General features: G+C 55.4%; 1 protein-coding gene across 2 annotated transcripts in view; it reads right to left on the bottom strand.

Annotated features, from left to right (window-relative positions):
* Positions 1–2,316: 2,316 nt before the first annotated feature.
* The window catches only part of DLG3 (discs large MAGUK scaffold protein 3), a 40,402-nt gene continuing 24,123 nt past the window's right edge, over positions 2,317–18,595 (bottom strand). The window contains exons 11-21 of one of the 2 annotated variants that reach the window (XM_065729363.1): positions 15,915–16,029; positions 11,796–11,972; positions 11,551–11,626; positions 8,619–8,664; positions 7,810–7,851; positions 7,392–7,442; positions 6,680–6,781; positions 6,427–6,599; positions 5,838–5,947; positions 5,013–5,104; positions 2,317–3,429 (exon numbers count right to left, since the gene is read on the bottom strand). In XM_065729363.1, coding sequence (XP_065585435.1) covers positions 3,323–3,429; positions 5,013–5,104; positions 5,838–5,947; positions 6,427–6,599; positions 6,680–6,781; positions 7,392–7,442; positions 7,810–7,851; positions 8,619–8,664; positions 11,551–11,626; positions 11,796–11,972; positions 15,915–16,029 — 1,091 coding nt within the window. In that variant the 3' untranslated portion in view covers positions 2,317–3,322. Of the gene's footprint in view, positions 3,430–5,012; positions 5,105–5,837; positions 5,948–6,426; positions 6,600–6,679; positions 6,782–7,391; positions 7,443–7,809; positions 7,852–8,618; positions 8,665–10,849; positions 10,950–11,550; positions 11,627–11,795; positions 11,973–15,914; positions 16,030–18,595 lie in introns of both variants that reach the window. The other variant, XM_065729361.1, reaches the window with a different exon arrangement.

An 18,595-nucleotide genomic window follows, 5' to 3' on the forward strand; every position in this document is an offset into this window, starting at 1 on the left:
GTTAATTGGAAGAGGACTGAAGCTCATTAGAGGATTGGGCAGAAGCTTTTGTCAAGTAGTGCACTGGAACTAAGAATAGGAAGGCAATACCACGTCAGCCCAGTGTGGTCCCAGCCCTGTACTGCGAGTCACTCCATCATCATCATCTCCTGTGTGCCTCCACCATTACCTGCTGCTCTGACCAACCCAGACAGCTCCACCATTCTAATTAGTGTTAAAAGATCCAAGTCAAACACCGTGCCCTTCCTTTGGGAGGCAAGGGGTACAGACAGGCACAGAAGAACACAGAGTACCTACGGATTCATCACCGTGTGAGACTTCATGCACCAATGGCTTTACCTCCTTTGCAGCAGATGCCCAAGTCCTGAGAGGAGTAATCCTTGGTGCTTATGCTGCCAAGCATGGGGAACACAAAAGGGTGTGTGTAAGGCATGCAGGCATTCAGCTGCCTGCACATCAGGCATCAATGGGGAAAAATCTTCTGGAGAAAGATATGATTAAATTATCTCCCATGACCTCACAGTTACTGCACTCCTGGGCTTAGTAACGACCAGAGGGTTAACGAACCACAACTGCAGAGACTGAACAGGAAAAAGGACCCTTCAAGATTCAAAAAAACAAAAGCCCTCTCTCTTTTGAGATAGCTCAGCTCTGACACAGCAGATTCAGACAGGAGTGCTAACATTAAACCCGTTCATCACACTTGTCTGCAGCAAGCACTCCTGCTCCCTGTGTTTAAAAATACGAGCAGAAGAAACTGGTTGTCTTTGCAACTTTTTGTCATCTGATGTATAAATAACACGTAAGGCTGAAAAAGGAGGCTCCGTGTTAGTGGGACTATATCTGTATACACGTGTATATATAGACACGCACGCTTTGCTGCCTTCACATCCAGCACAGAAGCCGTGACACAGCAGCACACAGACCCTATTTTCAGAACCAGCCCCACACAGCTCAAGCTGCAACCCCACAGGCGTTGATGGCGTCATCCCACCCACCTTTCCTGGGAGCTGGTTGGGGCTGCACGTGAGGAAGGCTGCTTCCCTTCATCCTGGCACATGAGCAGAGACTCCTCAGGAAGATCTCGAAGACAGAGTTCTTTGCAACTCTCTGTTTATTAAAAATATACATCTCCTTGGAAGAAACACCGGTAACCAACGAGCGTTGCGATCGATTCGATACTGTCAGCTGTGCCATGGAGGACATCAGTTGTTTCTCCATGGGGCTTGAGGGGAGACAGGCTATTAGAAAAACAGCTGAGATGAGAGCTGTGTGATGAGCATCATTGTGAAGACCTGTGTGGCACTCAGTGTGCTGCCCCAGGGCCTGCTGCCCGCAGCACCCACCGCAGGCCCAGCATCCAGAGTTCACTCCATCGGGGCAGGTCCTGTTGGCAGCAGAATCCTCCTCCCCTGTGCTGTGTCTGCTGTGCTCTGAGCTTGTGGTGCTGCTTTCTGGCCCAGCAGGATAGGTGCAGCTTCTCAGCAGAGCACCTGAGCAGCAGTTCGTGTCCACATGGCACACTGCACCCTGTGCACCCACAGCTGTTACCTCCAGGGAAGGGCACTGACACTGCTGTGCTCTCTTACCCCTGTACAGAAAGGGGAGGGAGCACAGCCCAGACTTACCTGCTGCTGCCTCTCTGCTGAGTCTGAGAACAATGTTTGCATTCCCAACTTAGCTATCAGCACCTGAAAATGCAGCTCAAAGCCTGAGCTCCCCCACAGCTTCACACAGCCCCATTCCCACGATGGAGCCCCACACTCCAGTGGGAAAGCTTCCTCCAGAAGGGACATTGCTCTGCACGGGGCCAGCTCCCACCACTAACAGAATTGGGAAACCACAGCTCAGTGCGCAGTGCACGACTCCATCCCCACCAAACCATGAGCAGGAGGCACCCAAAGCAGTTCCCAAAGGTGAATATAGAGCCCAGTGTCAGTGAGAAGACAGAACCAGGAGGTGAGTGCTCACTTCCCCACTGCTCAAGGATAGAGCTCCCACCCACAGCCACCACCACACACCCAGGGAGCAGAGCAGTGAGTGTGACATGAGAAGGAAGGAGAAAGGCTTTCAGCTGCTGCCCCATTTCCTACCCCCCTCTGAAAAGCGGTGAGCACAGCCAGGGCTCTTTGTGGCAGCAGCCAATGCCAGGAGGGATCATTCACCCTCGAGCACAGGTCCAGGGCCAGCCTGACATCTCAGGTTTTCCACAGCAACACAGGACAGCGAGGACATCGTTTCATGAGGCTGGTAGAATATTTCCTAACTAAACACCTCGGATCTAGATTCTATTTACAATACAGCCAGCTTAAAAAATAAGTTAAAAAACTGGATTTTATACCCGTTCAGTTCATTATTAACAAGAGAGAGAGGAAAAAATAAAATGGAATAATGAAAAAAAAAAAAAAAGCCAACACAGCAACACAATATGGTTTTGGTTTAACATCAGCTTAAAAAAATAGAACCAAAAGGAAACCTCTCATGCAAACACATACGGTGGCGTGTAAAACAATGTGCAATTTAATACGTAGCATCGTCCGTTCTCTGCAGCCTCATGCTCACTCTGTGGCTCCTGGGTCAGCCCAGAGCTCCAGGCCCTTCTGCACACAGTGTCCCGGGCTCTGAGCTGCACCCCGACCTGGGGCTGCTGGCAGGGGCTGCAGGAGATGCTCGTGGGACCACTGGGATCATTCTTCCCCCAGCAGCCTCCCTATGCCCAGAGGGTGGGACAAAGAAACTGAAAGATCCTTGCAATAACACAGTACCTTTGAAGAGGTCCCTCAGGTTTCCTAGTCCACACGGATATATATAATATATATATAATATCTTTCTCTATATTATATATAAATTACATATACAGATAAATAAAATGCCTTCTGCTGCCGTTCTGTCGTGCTGCTCAGAGCTGCTAGACAGTCACACCTGGAAGGTACGCCCCAGAGCTCCGTGTTCTCAGAGTCCACTGTTCCACTTGTTTCTTACTGTAGTCCTCAGCCGCCTCCTCCCATCTGGATTCTTGGTTTAGTTAATAATAATAATAATTAATAATTAAAAAAAAAAAACCAAAAACGACTCTTGAATGGGTTCTCATCCGTCTCTAATGGAGCAGTGGGAAGGTCCATGCAGGGATGGTGGGAACAGTCACGTGATGAAGGAGATCAGTTCATCCCAACAAAAGAAACAGGACTAGAAAACTCAATTTTGCGACGATCTAAAAAAAGGGGGCAGGAATCGTTTGCACATCCCCCCCCCCCTCTCCTTGGGGCAGAGGGTGCAGGTGGGGAGGGACGGCAGAGACGGTCCCCACAGGTGGCAGACATCTTCAGAGCTTCTCTGGGGATGGGACCCAGATGTAGTGCCCGGATTGGTCCTCGATGATCTGTTTGATTTTGCTGTAGATCTCTTCGAGAGAGTCTCCTTGTACGATGGCTGGAAGAGGAGAAGACAAGCGACATGTTGAGCAAGGCCACGCGCTACGGGAACGGCCTTCGCTGCAGCCCAACAACCAACGCCTGGTGTGTGCTGGAGGAGCTGGAGGAGGCACGTGGTGACACGGAGGGTTAATGCAGTGTGTCTGAGGGGATTAGTGAGCACCGTGCTGATCCCAATGCCGGTGTGTGTGAAGTGCCAGCCAGGCTCTGCACAACGGCGTTAATCAGCTTTGTGTCCCAGCTCCAGGCAGGGTGTGAACTTCCAGCACTGCTCCGCGGTCTTTGCCTCCCCCATCCCTGCTGTGAGGATCCAGCAAAGTGCAGACCCCGAGGTGATGGATTCGCCCACCCGGACCTGCCCTCCTGTTGAGCACTCCTGGCTGTCACTTCTATGCTTCAGGATGGGAGTGACAGCACTGCCATGCTGGAAAAGGACAGCTCCCGGCTGCTGCTCCAGGAGCAGTGCTCTCCCAGCCTTACTGCTTAGCATGAATGCAACACAAAAGACTTCTGTGTGTCTCCTACATCAGGAGATGGACCACAGCTCACTCAGCCTGTAGCCAAGCCAGCACTGTAGGCTCCTGGCACACGATTTCCTACAGCATCCACCTCACTGCCCATTACCGACTCCTTTCAGCCGGGCTGGGTCCCAGCCAAGAGCATTCCTTCCCCAGGTCAGCCTGAAGCCTGCTGGCCACGTGAGGCTGCAGACGGCGTGCTGAGGGTTTGGCAGGATGGCAGAGCACATTTCCTTTGTGTTTGCTCTTCCTGGAGGAGCAGCCTGCAGCTCTGGAAGCACCGCCCAAGGCAGAGTGGTGGGGAAGGCTCTGTGCTGTTTGTACTGATACATTTTCTCAGCTGTGATCCCTATTTGGAAAATGTGCTGCCTGAGATGTTACAGTAGCTGTTAGGTGAGTAATGCAGTATTTGGCAGGATTACCATTCCTCAGCTTCAGAGGACACAATTACCACTAAGGGGGAAAAGATGGAAGACCAGTTGCTCTGCCTCTTTGCCTGCCCGTGATTTCCCAGCATTAATCACACACTGCAAACGTTAGTTCCTTAACACACAAGGATGCCTCTGTCGTGAGCCCATCCCTGTGAGCACAGAGTGCTGGGCAGCCCTCAACCACTCTTCAACACAGACTCAGGAAGCGAGCCAAACTTCCAGTCCTTTCCGTAACAACTCAGGGCAGCCTCCATCATTTAGGTCACACATTTTCCTCTTTAAAAACAACTCAAGTCTCCTTCTGGGAGAGTTACCTATGAACCTATGTGTTTCTCCTAACTGCTGTGGTTTTTATTTTTATTGCTATTATGAAGAAGTCAGGGATAGGCTTTCACAACCTTGGAAAATCCTGCCTGACAACTTCTGCCCTTCTCTAGGGCTGGTGTAGCTCTTATCCAGTGATCTCTGAACGGGCCCTTTGTATGGCCGTGCTGGCAGAGCACCATTTCTTTCTGTCCTGATGGAGCTGGACGTTTTCTCATGACCCCACAGTAAGGCAGTGCTAGCAGAGGTCACCGCTGCCAACTGGGAAGAGATTACCTATCAGACACAGACCTACTGGGGACACTCACCTGTAAAATACTCTCCGAATTCTTGCTCAAGTTTCATGGCTTTGTCAAAGACCTTGTTGGCCTGTTCGTACGTCTGTCTCCGGTTCATCTCCCTGCCATGCACAAAAAACAGAAACTCAGCGATGAACAAAAGCAAGAAATAGCCCCTGCCACCATCCCTCTGTTGCACAATAACATGGAAAAACCCCAGCAGCCCTCTGAGTCTGCAGGACCACTGTGGAAATCCCCCTGCTTTCACACACCCCATCACCACTCTCCTTGCCTGGGCTCCCGCATGTTCACACGACATCAAAATGAGCAGCTCCATGCCTGCTGGCCTGAGAAAGGGTTTCCCCAGTCCCCTTGGTGCCAGCAGTATCTCTTTCAACCTTGAAATCCAGCACTATCTACAGAACTTCCCCACAGACAGTACTGTTGATGCTGGGAAGATGTGCAAGCTCTGGTCCTTGCCAGGGCCACGAGCAGCAGGACGAGCTGCAGGAAGCATCTCCTCCAGCCATTCCAGCACTGCGGGCTCTCAGCAACTCCCCTGACTGCCTCATGGCCCAGGGTCCATCAGATACATTCAGGAGCATTACTCTACTGCCACAAAAAATCCTCTTCAGTGCAAGTAATGGGGTCTAAACCAGAAAAATCCAGAGACGGGATGCACCCACAGCATGAGACCCACTATGAGACCAGAGACACAGTAACAGGCCCAGCTCTAGTGAATAGGGAATGTTCAGCATCACCAGCAACGTCTGCCACTTTCTAAAGCACAGAGGCAGAAGTATGAAGCCCTGAATTGCCAGCACCACCCACCCCAGAACACGTCGCTGCACTTACATGAGCGCTTCGATGGATTTTGGTTTGATGAAAATGGCAATGGGATAAAGTTGTGCTTGTTGCAACCTCTTGATAGCATTGCCAGATACATCCAGGATGCAGTGCTTTCCCTGGAAAGGGAGATGATTGGGATCAGACCTACCCACACAGTCTGCTCTGGGCACAAAACAGCTTGCTCATAGGGACACGCTTACAAAAGAGAGGAGCTACTGAGGTGAAACTGCTCCCAAGACACCAACCAACTCCCACAGTCCTTACGTTCCTGTCTGCTTATGGCAGGAATGCACAACAGGACTCTGTTTTATCCTGGACACTTACAAAGCTATTCCCAAAGCATCAGCACTCCCCTGTGCAGGAAACTCTACTGCTCCACTAAGAGCAGCCAGCCACCTTTGCCCCGAGGACTCCTGAGCACAGCTGGTGCCCCCGAACCAGGGTTTGGATAGAGTTGGGCTGAAGGAGACAAAGCACTGAAGTGGAGCAAAACAGACACGTGGGCTGAGAAGGGATGCAGTCACTGCCCTTCATTAGGGGCACGAGGAGAGGAAGGACAGTGCCAAGCACTCCCAGGAGTGCCACTCACACTCACCCTCTCTGCCACCGCCCGCACCGACTGAATGCTGGTCCCGTAGAGATTGTCGTTGAACTGCCCGGCCTCGATGAACTTGTTGTCCTGAATATCCTTCTCCATCTGCTCTCGGGAGACGACGAAGTGGTAATCCTGTCCATCCACCTCATTGTCACGCCGAGGCCTGGTGGTGTCTGGAGGAGAGAAGGGATCAGGATCGGACCCAGAGAGACCCACCCAAACCCGTGTGGTTCTGCCCCCTGCAGGGACTCACGCGGCACACAGGAACCAAACTTGTGTGGAAATTCAGAGATGAGGTCGTCATTAATTCGGTCCTTTGTGGGCCCCAGGATGATCACAGGCCTGGCATAGTGAACTGCAAACAAAAGCCACAGCTTGAGACCAACCCCATGCTAGGGAGCTGCATGGAAGTTTATCTCCTGGTCGTGTTCAACATCATCCACATCCAACCCAGGCGATGCGTGCAGTCAGCCCAGGTGCAGGAGCTGCCCTAGGGAAGGTGCTGCAGTCTCACAGATCAAAGATCAGCAGAGCTGCTCTGCTGCTCGGGGCACAGAGCATACATCCAGAACACTTGGGCTGCTGCAGGACCAAAGAGTCCAATGCAGCTGCTGGCAAGGACAGACTGAGAACAGAACCCTGGGATATCCTATGTTGGAAGGGACCCCCAGAGCTCACCAGTCCAGCTCCTGTTTCCACACCCCAAACACAAACCCTGTGTCTGAAAGCACTGTGTGAACACCCCTTGAACTCTGGCACTCAGGGCCGTGACGCTGCCCTGGGCAGCCTGTTCCAGTCCCACTGCCCTCTGGTGCAGAACCATTTCCAAACCCCGTCCTGACCCCATCCTCAGCAGGGGCCAAACCCGGCTCTGCTGAGCTGCAGATCACCCCAGCAGCCGTGCACAGTGCAGCTGTGACCACGGGCACGGGCTCTGATGCCCACACCCCAGCACCAGGACTTACTTTCTTGCCGCGTCACTGGCTCGTATGACAGGATAGTGTCCTCTTGTCCTTCTGAAACAGAGCCGAGGAGAGGCGGGTGAGTGTCAGCAGCAGCCTCCCAGCCCCAGCTTCCCCTCGCACTGAGGACAGGGTCTCACACCCATCCAGTATCAGCCTCCTCCTCCCCTCTCCTCCAGCGCAGGCCTGGATGTGAGCGGGCACAGCTATGGGTGCACCGCTGGCACTTAGAGGAGCAGTGGGCACTATGGGAGCACCAGCTGCAGCCAGACCCGAGTTATCTTGCCCAGATGGCATGGGATGGCAGCTGGCCCAGCAGCTCCATGCCACCAGCAAGAAGGAGCAGCCTCCGAACAGGAACACCACCGGGACAGGACAAGATGGGAGTGCACACACACACACAGGTGAGACGCACACTTACTGGAACTGCTCTCGCTGTCACTGGTGTTTGATGTCACTCCCTCTGCAAAGCAACCAGAGAGATCCCCTTCAGAGCCAGCGCTCGCAAGGGCACACGAACTGGCACCCGGTGCTGGAGGCCGAGGGCCGGGCAGCTGGGTGGCACCACTGAAATGCACTCCAGCACCCGAGGGGAGAGCTGGGAGCAGGATGCCAGGGCAGGACGGCATCTCTTGCCCTTTGTCACTCTCAGGGGGAACAGGGGATGTGCAAGGGAAGCTCTTCTGCTTGGCTATGCTGAGAGGTGGGGGAAGGTGCTGGGAGCAGGGTGCAGCATGCACACGGAGGGCAGGGATGGGGAGCTACCTGTGGGGACGGGCTGGGACTCACAGAGACGAGACAGTGACAGGATGGGACAGAGTTCGGGGCTTTGCTTTGCTTGATGCCAGTGCTGTGACCCCCCAGTGCAGGGGCTGGCTGCTACCCTTGCTGTCTGCCCCGCTTGGCACAGCTCCGCAGGGTCTGAGGAGTGCAGCCAAGAGAGGAGAGCTGAGGAGTGGCTGTTTTGCAGCTCTGGGCACGCGGGCAGTCGCATACCATCAAAGGAAGGTGGCACGATGCCTCCCCCTGCTCCTGAGGGTGCCACGGCCAAATCCCCCAAGCAAATTACCCATCCCCTCCCCAGTGCAGCACCTCCAGAGCCCTCTGCTGGGAGAGGCAGTCAAAGCCGCGGGGTCCCTCGTGCCCTGCACCCAGAGAAGCACAGCCACCAGGCACCCCCGCGCATGCCAGCGACGGAAAATGAACGATGCGCGTTGCAATTCCACTTACTCAGGTTCTTTGCTCCATAATAATCGTCACTTAACCCAGGGAAGTCCTGATTTCACAGACAGCGAGAAGGGGGAGGGGGAGGAGAGAGAAGAGAGCGCGGGAGAGGGGCGGTCAGAGAGGAGGGGAGAAGAAGACAGAGCCAGATGAGCATTAGTGACAGGAGTGCAGAACGGCCCAGAACTGTAACTGCAAGTGATGTTAAGAAACGTTTCTCGGTGGTGACTGCTCTTACCTACACCCCTGAGGAGGGGAAAAGAGCACTGCTACGTGTTTAACAGCATGGCTGGAGGATGCTTCTCCCCAGCTGTGTGCATGGGCATCCCAGAATTTGGGCAACACGCAGAGAAAGGACCCCTCCTGCTGAAGCAGAGCACCAGGAGGGGCAGCACAGCAGAGCATGGCATGGGAGCTGCCTGCAGGCTGCTCTGACGCTGCTGGCAAAGAGCACAGCCTGCCCTGTGCCCGTGCCATATGTCCTGCACTGCAGGGTTGGCCGAGAGCAGTACCACAGTGACCTTCAGCTGCAGGCACAGAGCTGACCCTGTGCCTTCCCCTTCCCTGCTGCTACACCGCCTCCAGCACAGCTCACATCCTCACTGCTTCCTGCAACCACTGCCATAGCAGTGCCCTGCACACAGGGCAGAGTGCCCACACCCCACAACAAAGCAAGAGGAGGCGGGATGGGAAAAGCTTCCTACAGTCAAGGACTGTTCCATCAGAGGCTTTCCAGAATGCAACAGGCAGCAGATGCTGTGAACCCAGCTGCAGGAACATGGACCTCACACACCACCACAGCCATCGTGCTGACTGCTGTCACTGAGACAGCCAGTGCAGCCTGGCTGAAGGAAGTGGGCACTGCCCCACAGCAGCCTGGCTCCAGATGCCCTTTGCCAAACCCAGGAGGGCACCACTCACTGTGCCGGCACTTGGGCAGGGGCACTGCCCTGCCTTGCCCACTTGCTCTCCTCTTCCCAAAGATGCAAGACCTGCAGCATTCTCTGTGAACACTCGTTGAAGGAGTGGATGCAGTTTAGCATCTGGAAAGAGGAGGGGCTGGGTTAGGTGAGCAGCTGTGCCCAGCAAAGGCAGGCTGTTCTGTCCTTGCACTAGTAGAATGCTTTCAACAAGAAAGTTTGCTCCAAAGGAACTCAGCAGCTGCCTCTCAGCTTTCCCTGCAGGCTCCAGCATTCCTGATGTCAGGATTTGGAGCAACAAACTGAACACTCAGCACAGCTCTCAAGCCTGGAGGTGTCTCAAGGTTTCACCCCCACCCCTTTCTCCCATCCTCTTCTACGTGCAGGATGTGTCTGTGCACAGCCCTGCCTGCCAGGGAGAGGGGAGCTGCAGCATGGCCTGCCCTCACTGGGAGCCCTGGGTGGGAGCTGGGTATTCCCCAAAATCCACAGCCAAGAAGCCAGGATGTGCCTCAGCTGCTGAGTGTGGGCAGTGCTTCTGCCAGCGAGCACAGAGGTCCCTCGTGGCCATGGGGTTTTTACCTACAGAAAAGACTTGGAGGCTGTCAGGAACAGATTAGCCAAGAATCACTTCTATGGGAGACAGTGAGCACAGCCAGGATGGCCCCCTCAGCCCAACCAAGGACGGGGACAAGCTCCTGCACAGCTCAGCCACCCCTTGCTCTGGGAGGGGAGCAGCCCTTGGCAGGCACAGGGAGGGAGCAGAGCCCACAGCACATGGGAGAGAGCAGGAGGAGGCAGAGCGGAAGTTTAGGCAAGTGAAAAGTTATGAAAGGATGAAGACATCAAACATGAGAGAGAGAAAGAGAGAGCCAGCCCGTGCAGAGACACGGCCAGAGGCAGCTGGGCTAGCAGCAGCTGGGAGAGCCTGCCTGCACAGGGTACTCGTGCCTGGGGCTTCAGCAGGTGCACAGGGACAAGAATTGCAGCCAGGAGGTCCCTCACTCGGTTGGCATCTGCCTCAAGTGCTACAGGAGCTGCTGCTTTGACTTCAGGCTCTGACTGCACCAGCAGGGCTGCTGAGCACAGAACCTGACCCGAGCCCTGGGCCACATCCGTGCCTGACAGCAGCTGGGAGCACAGCCCGGCAGTGCAGTGCCTGCCCTCAGCCTGCCTGGCAGGAGCAGCACAGTTTGGCCAATGCAGGCAGGTCCTGGGCTTGCTGGCTGTGGGAACGTGGCACGTTGCTCCTCCCCAAGGCAGGAGGTGGGGGCTCGGGGGGTTGCACGGTGCCCTCTCTGGCCAGCTGCTACTTACGTTCCTGTCCGCTGCTCTCCTGGGCCAGGTTCTCTTTGCTCTTGTAAAATGGAAACTTTCGAGAGAGGCGGAAACTCTTTTTACGTTTCGTTTTGATCGACTGTGAAGAACATGGAGATGGAAAGGAGGACAGAAAAAACAATGGCGTTTAACGCATGCAAGGAAAATTAAAATGAAGAGACAATGAGGAGCCGTGTCAGGGCGGTTACCCTTCAATGAAATCATGGAGATTACATGAGAACTGTAATGCAGGAAAAAAAATTAAGTGCAGAGGAAAAAAAAAAAAATGCGTTTTCAGGGATGTTGAGAAGCTGATGAGCCAACCAGCAGTTTGCAGGAGGAGCAGGGTCACCCTGCCTCGTCCATCACTCTGTGCAAGGGGAGCTCTGCCTGCACCAGGTGCCTGCAGTCAGCTCCCGGCCACCAGCGCTCTGCCCGGGCTGTGCTGGGACATGCTCCACTCCCTTGCCACTGCAAGGACACCCCACTACCAAACCAGTGTCCTTTATCAGTACTTTCACAGCTGCTCAGCCTCCTCTGCTCCCACCCTGCACGCAGCCGAGGGGAGCCGTGCCTGACGAAGTCCCACTGCACTGCTCCTTGCTCAGGGACAGCTCTGGCTGCCCTCCCTTGAAGCTGGCTGCCCGGACTCACCCTGCCCCTCTGTAGCCACCAGCTCAGCACACCTACTCAGCACTCACCCGGTTGGACTCTATCATGCCGGTCCTGGCGTGGAACTTCACCGTTTTCAACCGCGCTCTCTCCTTCTTCTCCACCCTGATGGGAAGTTAAAAAGGAGAGAGACGCTGCTAGTCCCTGGGATGCTGTGCATATTCCTCGTGTGGACAGCACCAGATCTGCCACACAGTGCGGATCCAAATGATGGGTCCTGAGGCTCACAGCACCAAAGCACTGTGTGAGCCAGCTCCTGCTGATGGGCACTCACCTCTTCTTGCTGGGGATGACTCCGATCTGCTCGCTCTCGCCGTGGGGAGTCACAAGCCTGGCTTGCCACCACTCATCATCAGAGGCATTGATGACGTGCAGGATGTCCCCGTAGGAGAAGCTGAGCCCCTGGCTGGGCAAGCAGCTGTCCCGGGTCCGGTCATAGTCAAACAGAGCTCTGCAAAGGAGCACAGAGAGGAGTGAAGCCCTCCCCTGCCAAGCAGCAGCACCACAGGCCTCATAAGGCCTAGAATGAAGTGCTCACCATGAACCCCCCCCAACAGAAACAACAGCCCTGGACTAAGAAACTAGCTCTTGACATGAATTGCAAGCACACAAACCACACAGGCATTGAAGAGGGCTGTGGTCAGAAAGCACTCAAACATTCAAAGTTCAGAAGCAGGCTGGAGAATATAACAGGTCATAAAAGGTACCACAGGCTTTCCCTCCCCACTGGGGAGCAGGAAAGCAGCACACAAGGGAAAACCCAACTGCTCAGCTCAGGGGGTGAGACCCAGCACCCTGGCTCAGCAGCAAAGCTGTGGGGCAGCAGACTGTCCTGCAGCAGGGAATGGAGAGCCACGACCAGCAAGGTGCAAGATGGACAGGAGGTAACTGTGCCCTGCTGCTGGAGGAAGGCATGCCAGCGGGCTGCAGGGCGTGCACAGCTTTGCTTTTATTTATGTTACAGAGGTATTTTATTCCAGAAGTCTGTGAATTATGAATGCAACTCAATGTTTACCTGATTCTACAACTATTTCAGATTTTTAAATACTTCCCCTCAGAGCAGTTTATTTAGTTACAGTACACGAGCTTCATCTCCAATATCAAATTATCCAGCTGCAGAAAAGATGATTATTTTTTAAACTAAGGAAGAGGAGCACTAATGCTCTTCCTGTGCAAGTGACTGGAGCTTTATCACCCGCCTGCACTGCAGCCCTTTGCCACAGGCTGCTTTCAGGGGCCTCGTAACTCATCCCACCAACGTCAGATCTCAAACCAGACCTATTTGCTCCAGACACATCCATACAGCAACGAATGGGAACAGCCGAGCAGCCATTCAGAGCACTGCTGCTGGCAGCACAACCAGGAGCTCCATCTTCACTGCCACGAGGTCGGGCCCCGCTCTTCCCCCAGGCACGGTGTAGGGCATGGTGAGAGCTTCTCAGCCAGCTGCCAGCCTCATCCAGGCAGAAAAGAAGGGGAAAAGCCACAATAACACCACCCTCTGCCCTGCTCATCGCCTCCTTCCACTACGAGGAGCCCTGAGGGGGTCTGAAGCAACACAGCACAAGTCACACTGATCGTCGAGCTGAATCCTTTTAACTGTGGCTCCATAAATAGTAAAAGCAACAGGCACGCTGTGCACCAGCCTCCTGCAGGGCGAGCTGCCTAGCTGACTCTCTCAAAAACTGCTTCTCTGCTATGTTTAACAAGAGCCCTCTCCCCAGCCAGCACGGTGGATGAGGGTTGGTGTAGGTCTTCCTCCCTGCCGTGGCCTGTGGCTCTGGGTGAGCTGGGGCTGCTCTCTCCTGGGAAGCAGAAGGAGCAGCACCAATTCCTGTACTGTTACAAAAGTTGCTGCTGCTGCTCCCAGTTCCTCCCACCCATCTCGACTGGCTAAATCATAACCCCACACAGGGTTGCTGCAGGGACAGCTGCAGTGTGATCTACCTTTAACTAAGCAGCCAAGATCTACCTGCAGTTCCCTACTTTTGGCAGCAGAATCAGTGTGTGAGCTGCAAAGTGCCAGCTCAACTTCCAGGCCAGGGAGAACCTTATGAAAAGAACCACCCATTGTGAGCATGCGTGCATCCCAGGACTCAGCACAGCCACATGCCTTCTGCTTCCCAGGCACCAGCACCTGCCCGCGCCAGGATGGGGAGCTCAGCTGCCAGATCTCACCACAGGGCTGAAATGAAGGGCTTGGCTGGGCTCGGGCACAGAGCCAGCTCCTCCAGTAACCCTGTGCCACCCTCTAACAGGACAGGGATAATTGAGGGAGCCCTCAGCAGCACTGGATGTGCTCTTCTTGGGTCACATCCTTCTTCGAAATGCTCCGCCAAGCACAGAGACCTAAACAACTCCTGGACCAGAAGAATAGAGAGCCCTCTGTGATGATGAGGTTCAACCAGCCTGCAGGTTGCTCTGCTTTCTGCAGGGCCATTGCTGAGAGGCTCCTGTGCTCAGCCCCACAAGAGAGCAGAAACACGCACGGCCCCGAGCACAGCACGTGGCAGCCGGCAGCACAGCACCGCAGGGCCCTTCAGCTGCAGGCCAGCAGCCCTGCCAGGCACCTGCTCCCTGCCAAAAGATAAGGCTGTGTGCGTGGCTGGCACGCCCCAGCCAGACCAGCGCCATTAGGAACGAGGAGAGTGCAATTAGGAGGAAGGAGAGAGCGGAGAACCGGCCAGGCAGGTTCTGGAGCCAGCAGCACCCTCAGCCCCACAGCACAGCTTGGCAGCTCCCAGCTGCAGGGTGCTCGCTGGCCAGGCCTGGCCCTGCTCCCTTCAGCACCTGCACAAGGAACTTGGTGGATAAGAAACAGTGGTGGATGAGAAGCCAGGCTGCTGGGATGGCAACCTGCTGCAGCCAAACGTCGGCCCCACCAGGCCCAGCCCTCCTACACACAGCCCACAGCAGGAGCAGCTGACCTGGCTGCAGGGCAGGGGAGCAGTGCTGGGCCTGCTCCAACAGCCAGCACTACACCATCCCAGCCCGGCTGCTCGTGGACTTTGCCCTGCAGGAGTGCTGGGAGCCTGCCTGGCCCAGGTGGGCTGCGAGCATCATGGCCCACACTGCCCCACAGCCTGGTGGTGCTGACTTGAGCAGTTTGCTGGTACGTCCCATAATTGATGTCCTGTCCACAGTGCAGCAGCTCAGCCGGTTTCAGGCAACCTGTGCTCGAAACCACCCCGCCCAGCAGGGCTGGGGCAGCTCTCACACGCTCACTGGTGAAGGTGTCAGCGGGGCAGCAGATGACACATCCAGCACCTTGTGAACCTGTGAGCTGCAGGAACCTAACGCAGCTCTGCCCCGTGTCAGTCTGTGCATGGGGTCCCCACAACCCCAAGCCCTCCTGCCTAGCACAACCCTGCTGCAGGACACACAGCCTCAGCTCTCACCATCCCCCCCGCAGGGAAAGAGAAGCATCCCTTGCTCTTGCCAACTCCCACCCGCAACACAAGGTGAGGAGTTGTGGGATTATTTTAAACAAGTGAATTTACAATTGCTCATTAGCTGCCACCACGCTGCTGCTCATCACTGCAGCCAGCAGGGCACGGGGATGCAGCAGCCACAGAGCTTATGCCATGTGGCTGCTTAACCCCTGCCTGCTCCGTGCCTGGCTCTGAACCAAAAGCGCAACTCAGGATCAAAGCCATAATCCTCCTAAGAGCTCATCTCCCCTCCAGCCAGATCCTGCTGCATGAGTGGCAACAGAGAAGCCAGTTAGTGCAGGGAGGGTAGAGGAGAGGGCTGCCTGCATCCTCCATCCCCCTCCATCCCCAGCAGATCACCCTGGGACGCAGCTGCCCTGCTGCAGCAACGCTCAGCTCTTTGCACAGCCTCCTGCTTAAAAGGAATTTGAATGCAGAGCACTCAGCCCTGAAGAAAGAGCACAAAACCCAGTGCTGCACTCTCCGAGCTCCATGCCTTATTTATAAAGCTCTCCTCGTAGCAGTGGGGCAGCACATCCTCTGAAAGGTGCAACGCCCACCCACAGGTGCAAGGATGCAATCCCAGCTGCTGCGGGTGCGTCGGCCCAGGGATGAGATGCTCATGTGCAAGGCTGCACTGACACACTCTCCTTCCTCGTTCTCAAGTTCCAGGCACACCCAGAGGAAGCACAGGCACTTCCTGGAAGGTGCACCCTGTATGCACCTGCCTCCCACATCCAGGCACTGCACAGCCCTCGTGTGCGCACTCAGCAGTGGATCTCCTATGGATCTCCTAGACAGAACTGCAGCAAAGCAGGAGTGGGTCCCACATGGTGACATGCACCCAGCAACTCCTCCCTCGGGAGGAAGGGTGGCCTCCTCCTCCTCCGACTGAAACGTGGAAGCAGCAAGCGACCTCAAATCTGGTCACGGTGCTGACACAGAGGTGGGACGAGTCTTACCGGACATAGAGGGATCTCTTCTCGCTTGTCCGGAGTGAGCCAGAGCCAGAGCTCATGCTGCTGTTCATCATCTGCTCTCTCAAGTCGTGGATCTTGGACTCGAAGCGGCTGTACTCTGTGGGGAGACAGAGGATCAGTGCTGCCCCCGGTCTCTGCCACCAGCCCACAACCAGAGGAACCCAGGAAGCACCGAAGAGGCAGCCACAGCCTGCCCACAGGGCATCTTGCCTATGAGCCCATCCTTATACAGACAAGGAGGGCTGCCCTGCACGCTCCTGTCCCAGGGCTGAGGTTGCCTTGCAGAGCACTTCAAAACAAAAGCAGAACGAGTGAGACCTCACAGGGGACCGTCACCTGCAGGCCAACACGGCACGGCCACGCAGCACGGCCCCCAGCCTACCCCTGGCCTGGGATACGGGACACAGCGTGGCCTTAGGAAGGGAGAGGAGGAATTCACCTGTCCTCACCTACATCCCAGGCAGCACAAGACCCTCCAGAAGCCACCAGCACCTCCAGCAGCAGCAGGACGGGAGCTGCCACCACCTGCAGCTCCTCCCTCTGTGCTGCTGCGACCTTCAGCTGGGTGTAAAGGTCGGCCCCTGCACGCAGGGCGGAGGCAGCGGCCCTGCTCACCCAGAGTAGACAGGGAAAGGTGCAGCCAAAGCTTCCCAGGCTTGGAGATATTTGGAAAAGTTCTGGTTATGAAAGCCCCCAGCAGTAATATGAGTCACACCGAGGGCTCACCAGTTCTGTCCCATGTACATACTCTGCAGTTACATCCCCACATCCTGGTGCACAGCAGGCTGTGTTTGAAAGCCCCTATCCGTGCACAGAGACTGCTCCTTGAGTGCAGATGCACGTGGAGCTGGGGTTATGCAACCAGGGGTCGGCATTTCCTGGCTATTGAGCCCTAAACTGTGCAGCCAGAGCCAGTTGAGGATTTCCCTTCTGTACAGAACTGAATTTTTACTAAATAAAGAAGAAAAAAAAAAAGATGATGTACCAAAACCCAAAAAAGAAACTCCACAGCCACACAGAGGAGCTTTGCTGCAGCCCCAGCCTCTGAAGCCTGCTCTGCTGGTTTGCTTCAAACCCCAAACGCCAGCATATGCAGTGCAATGTGAATCGGCGTGTGGGACAGCTTGACAAGCCATCTGCAGGCTGCCTGCTGCTGCACTCACCTCGCAGGGTGTTCAACCAGAAGGGTTAAGCAAGCCAGGTTTCCTCCTCTTGGCAGTTCTCAGGCAGCAGCTCGCCCTGCTCTCACTACTCCTGCAGCCCCTCTGCGTGGCTCAAGGCCATCCATGCTCTCCTGGTCCATCTACCTGCTGAATTTGCTGCATCCCATGGGAAGCATCACCCGTGCTGCTCTGTCTCCCCATAATGCTCACACTGAAAGAGGCAGGCAGCTCAGGGCAGGGGGAGAAAGGAAGCAGATGGGTTGGCATAATGTAAGTCAGCACCGTCGTACAGATGCTCAGAGGCATGTTAAAATTTCATGGGCAACACTCCGTGACATGAAAGTTTGTACGCAGGGTGCGTTTGCCTGGCTATCATAATGCTTCTGTGCAGGCAGGGGGAGGTGCAGCTCACTGCTGGGGCTCCTGAACTGAAGTCCTGAGCAGTGTCACAGATGGGGCAGCCACCTTCCCCAGCACGCTGCTCAAAGGCTTCCCCTGAGAGAAAGAGAAAGCAAGCTGCAGTGCTGAGCACCCCGAGTAGCACAGGCTACAGCCTTATGGGAAGCAGGAACACACCCCATACCAGCAGGCTCTGCCCCCAACATCAAGCTTCAAAAGCACAGCTAGAGCCTTCCTGCAAGGTTACCCCTGCCGTGAGCACTTAACTGCAAACAGGCCCCCCTTATCAGCATGCTGGAACAGCCTCCCCAACAATTATCAGCAGATAACCTCCAGCAAGCAGCACTTCTATCTCTGCCCACTGGCTCCTATCCACCTTGCCTCTGCATCCTGGAAGCAGAGCTGCTGTGTGGCACAACCTCACCCGGGAAGCACGCCTGCTGTACAGCATGGAGCTGAACATCAGCAGCTCTTGGCTAATCCCCACCTCTGGCACTCCCACAGCACCCGGGCACTGGATGTGTTCAGGACACTCTTATTAACACTGAAAATATGCAACAGGTGAACTCACTCCTCTCGTTGCAAGAGGACCTGACACCAGCAGGAGCAGCACTTTGTTCTCACCACCTTGCAAGCTGACAAAGTGACACAGTGCTCTTATGTCCCCTCCAACCCCCCCAGGGCTGCCCCAAGCAGCTGCTCCCAGAGAGGGCCCTCAGCCCACAGGGCACAGAGCGGCCCCCACCCCACCCCAGAAGGACCTTTGGCCTCTGCATTCTTCCACGAGAAAGCCCAAAGGGATTTGGGCTGCCCAGGTTGCAAAGCTCTGGGATTAGACATCCACAGGGCCATTGTCCGCTGCTCTCTCTGCCTCTCCGCCCTCACAGAGGAAAACACATCCTGTTTTCAATAGTGCTGGCTTCGCTTCCACGCAGACCAACGCTCGCTGCCATCCCCGAGCTCATTTCCCTACAGAGCTGCTGTTTCTATGGCAAACAAACCCAGCAAATGGAGCCAGCGTGCAGCAGCAGAGCTGAAGCACAGCAGGGCCACTGCCCCCCACCCCGCACAGGGCTCTGATCCCTGCGTGGCCGTTCTGCA

This window comes from Cyrtonyx montezumae, unplaced genomic scaffold (genome assembly GCF_038088225.1).
Source record: "Cyrtonyx montezumae isolate F1298 unplaced genomic scaffold, pur_monq_1.0 scaffold_11, whole genome shotgun sequence".
In the NCBI taxonomy this organism is placed as follows: Eukaryota; Metazoa; Chordata; class Aves; order Galliformes; family Odontophoridae; genus Cyrtonyx; species Cyrtonyx montezumae.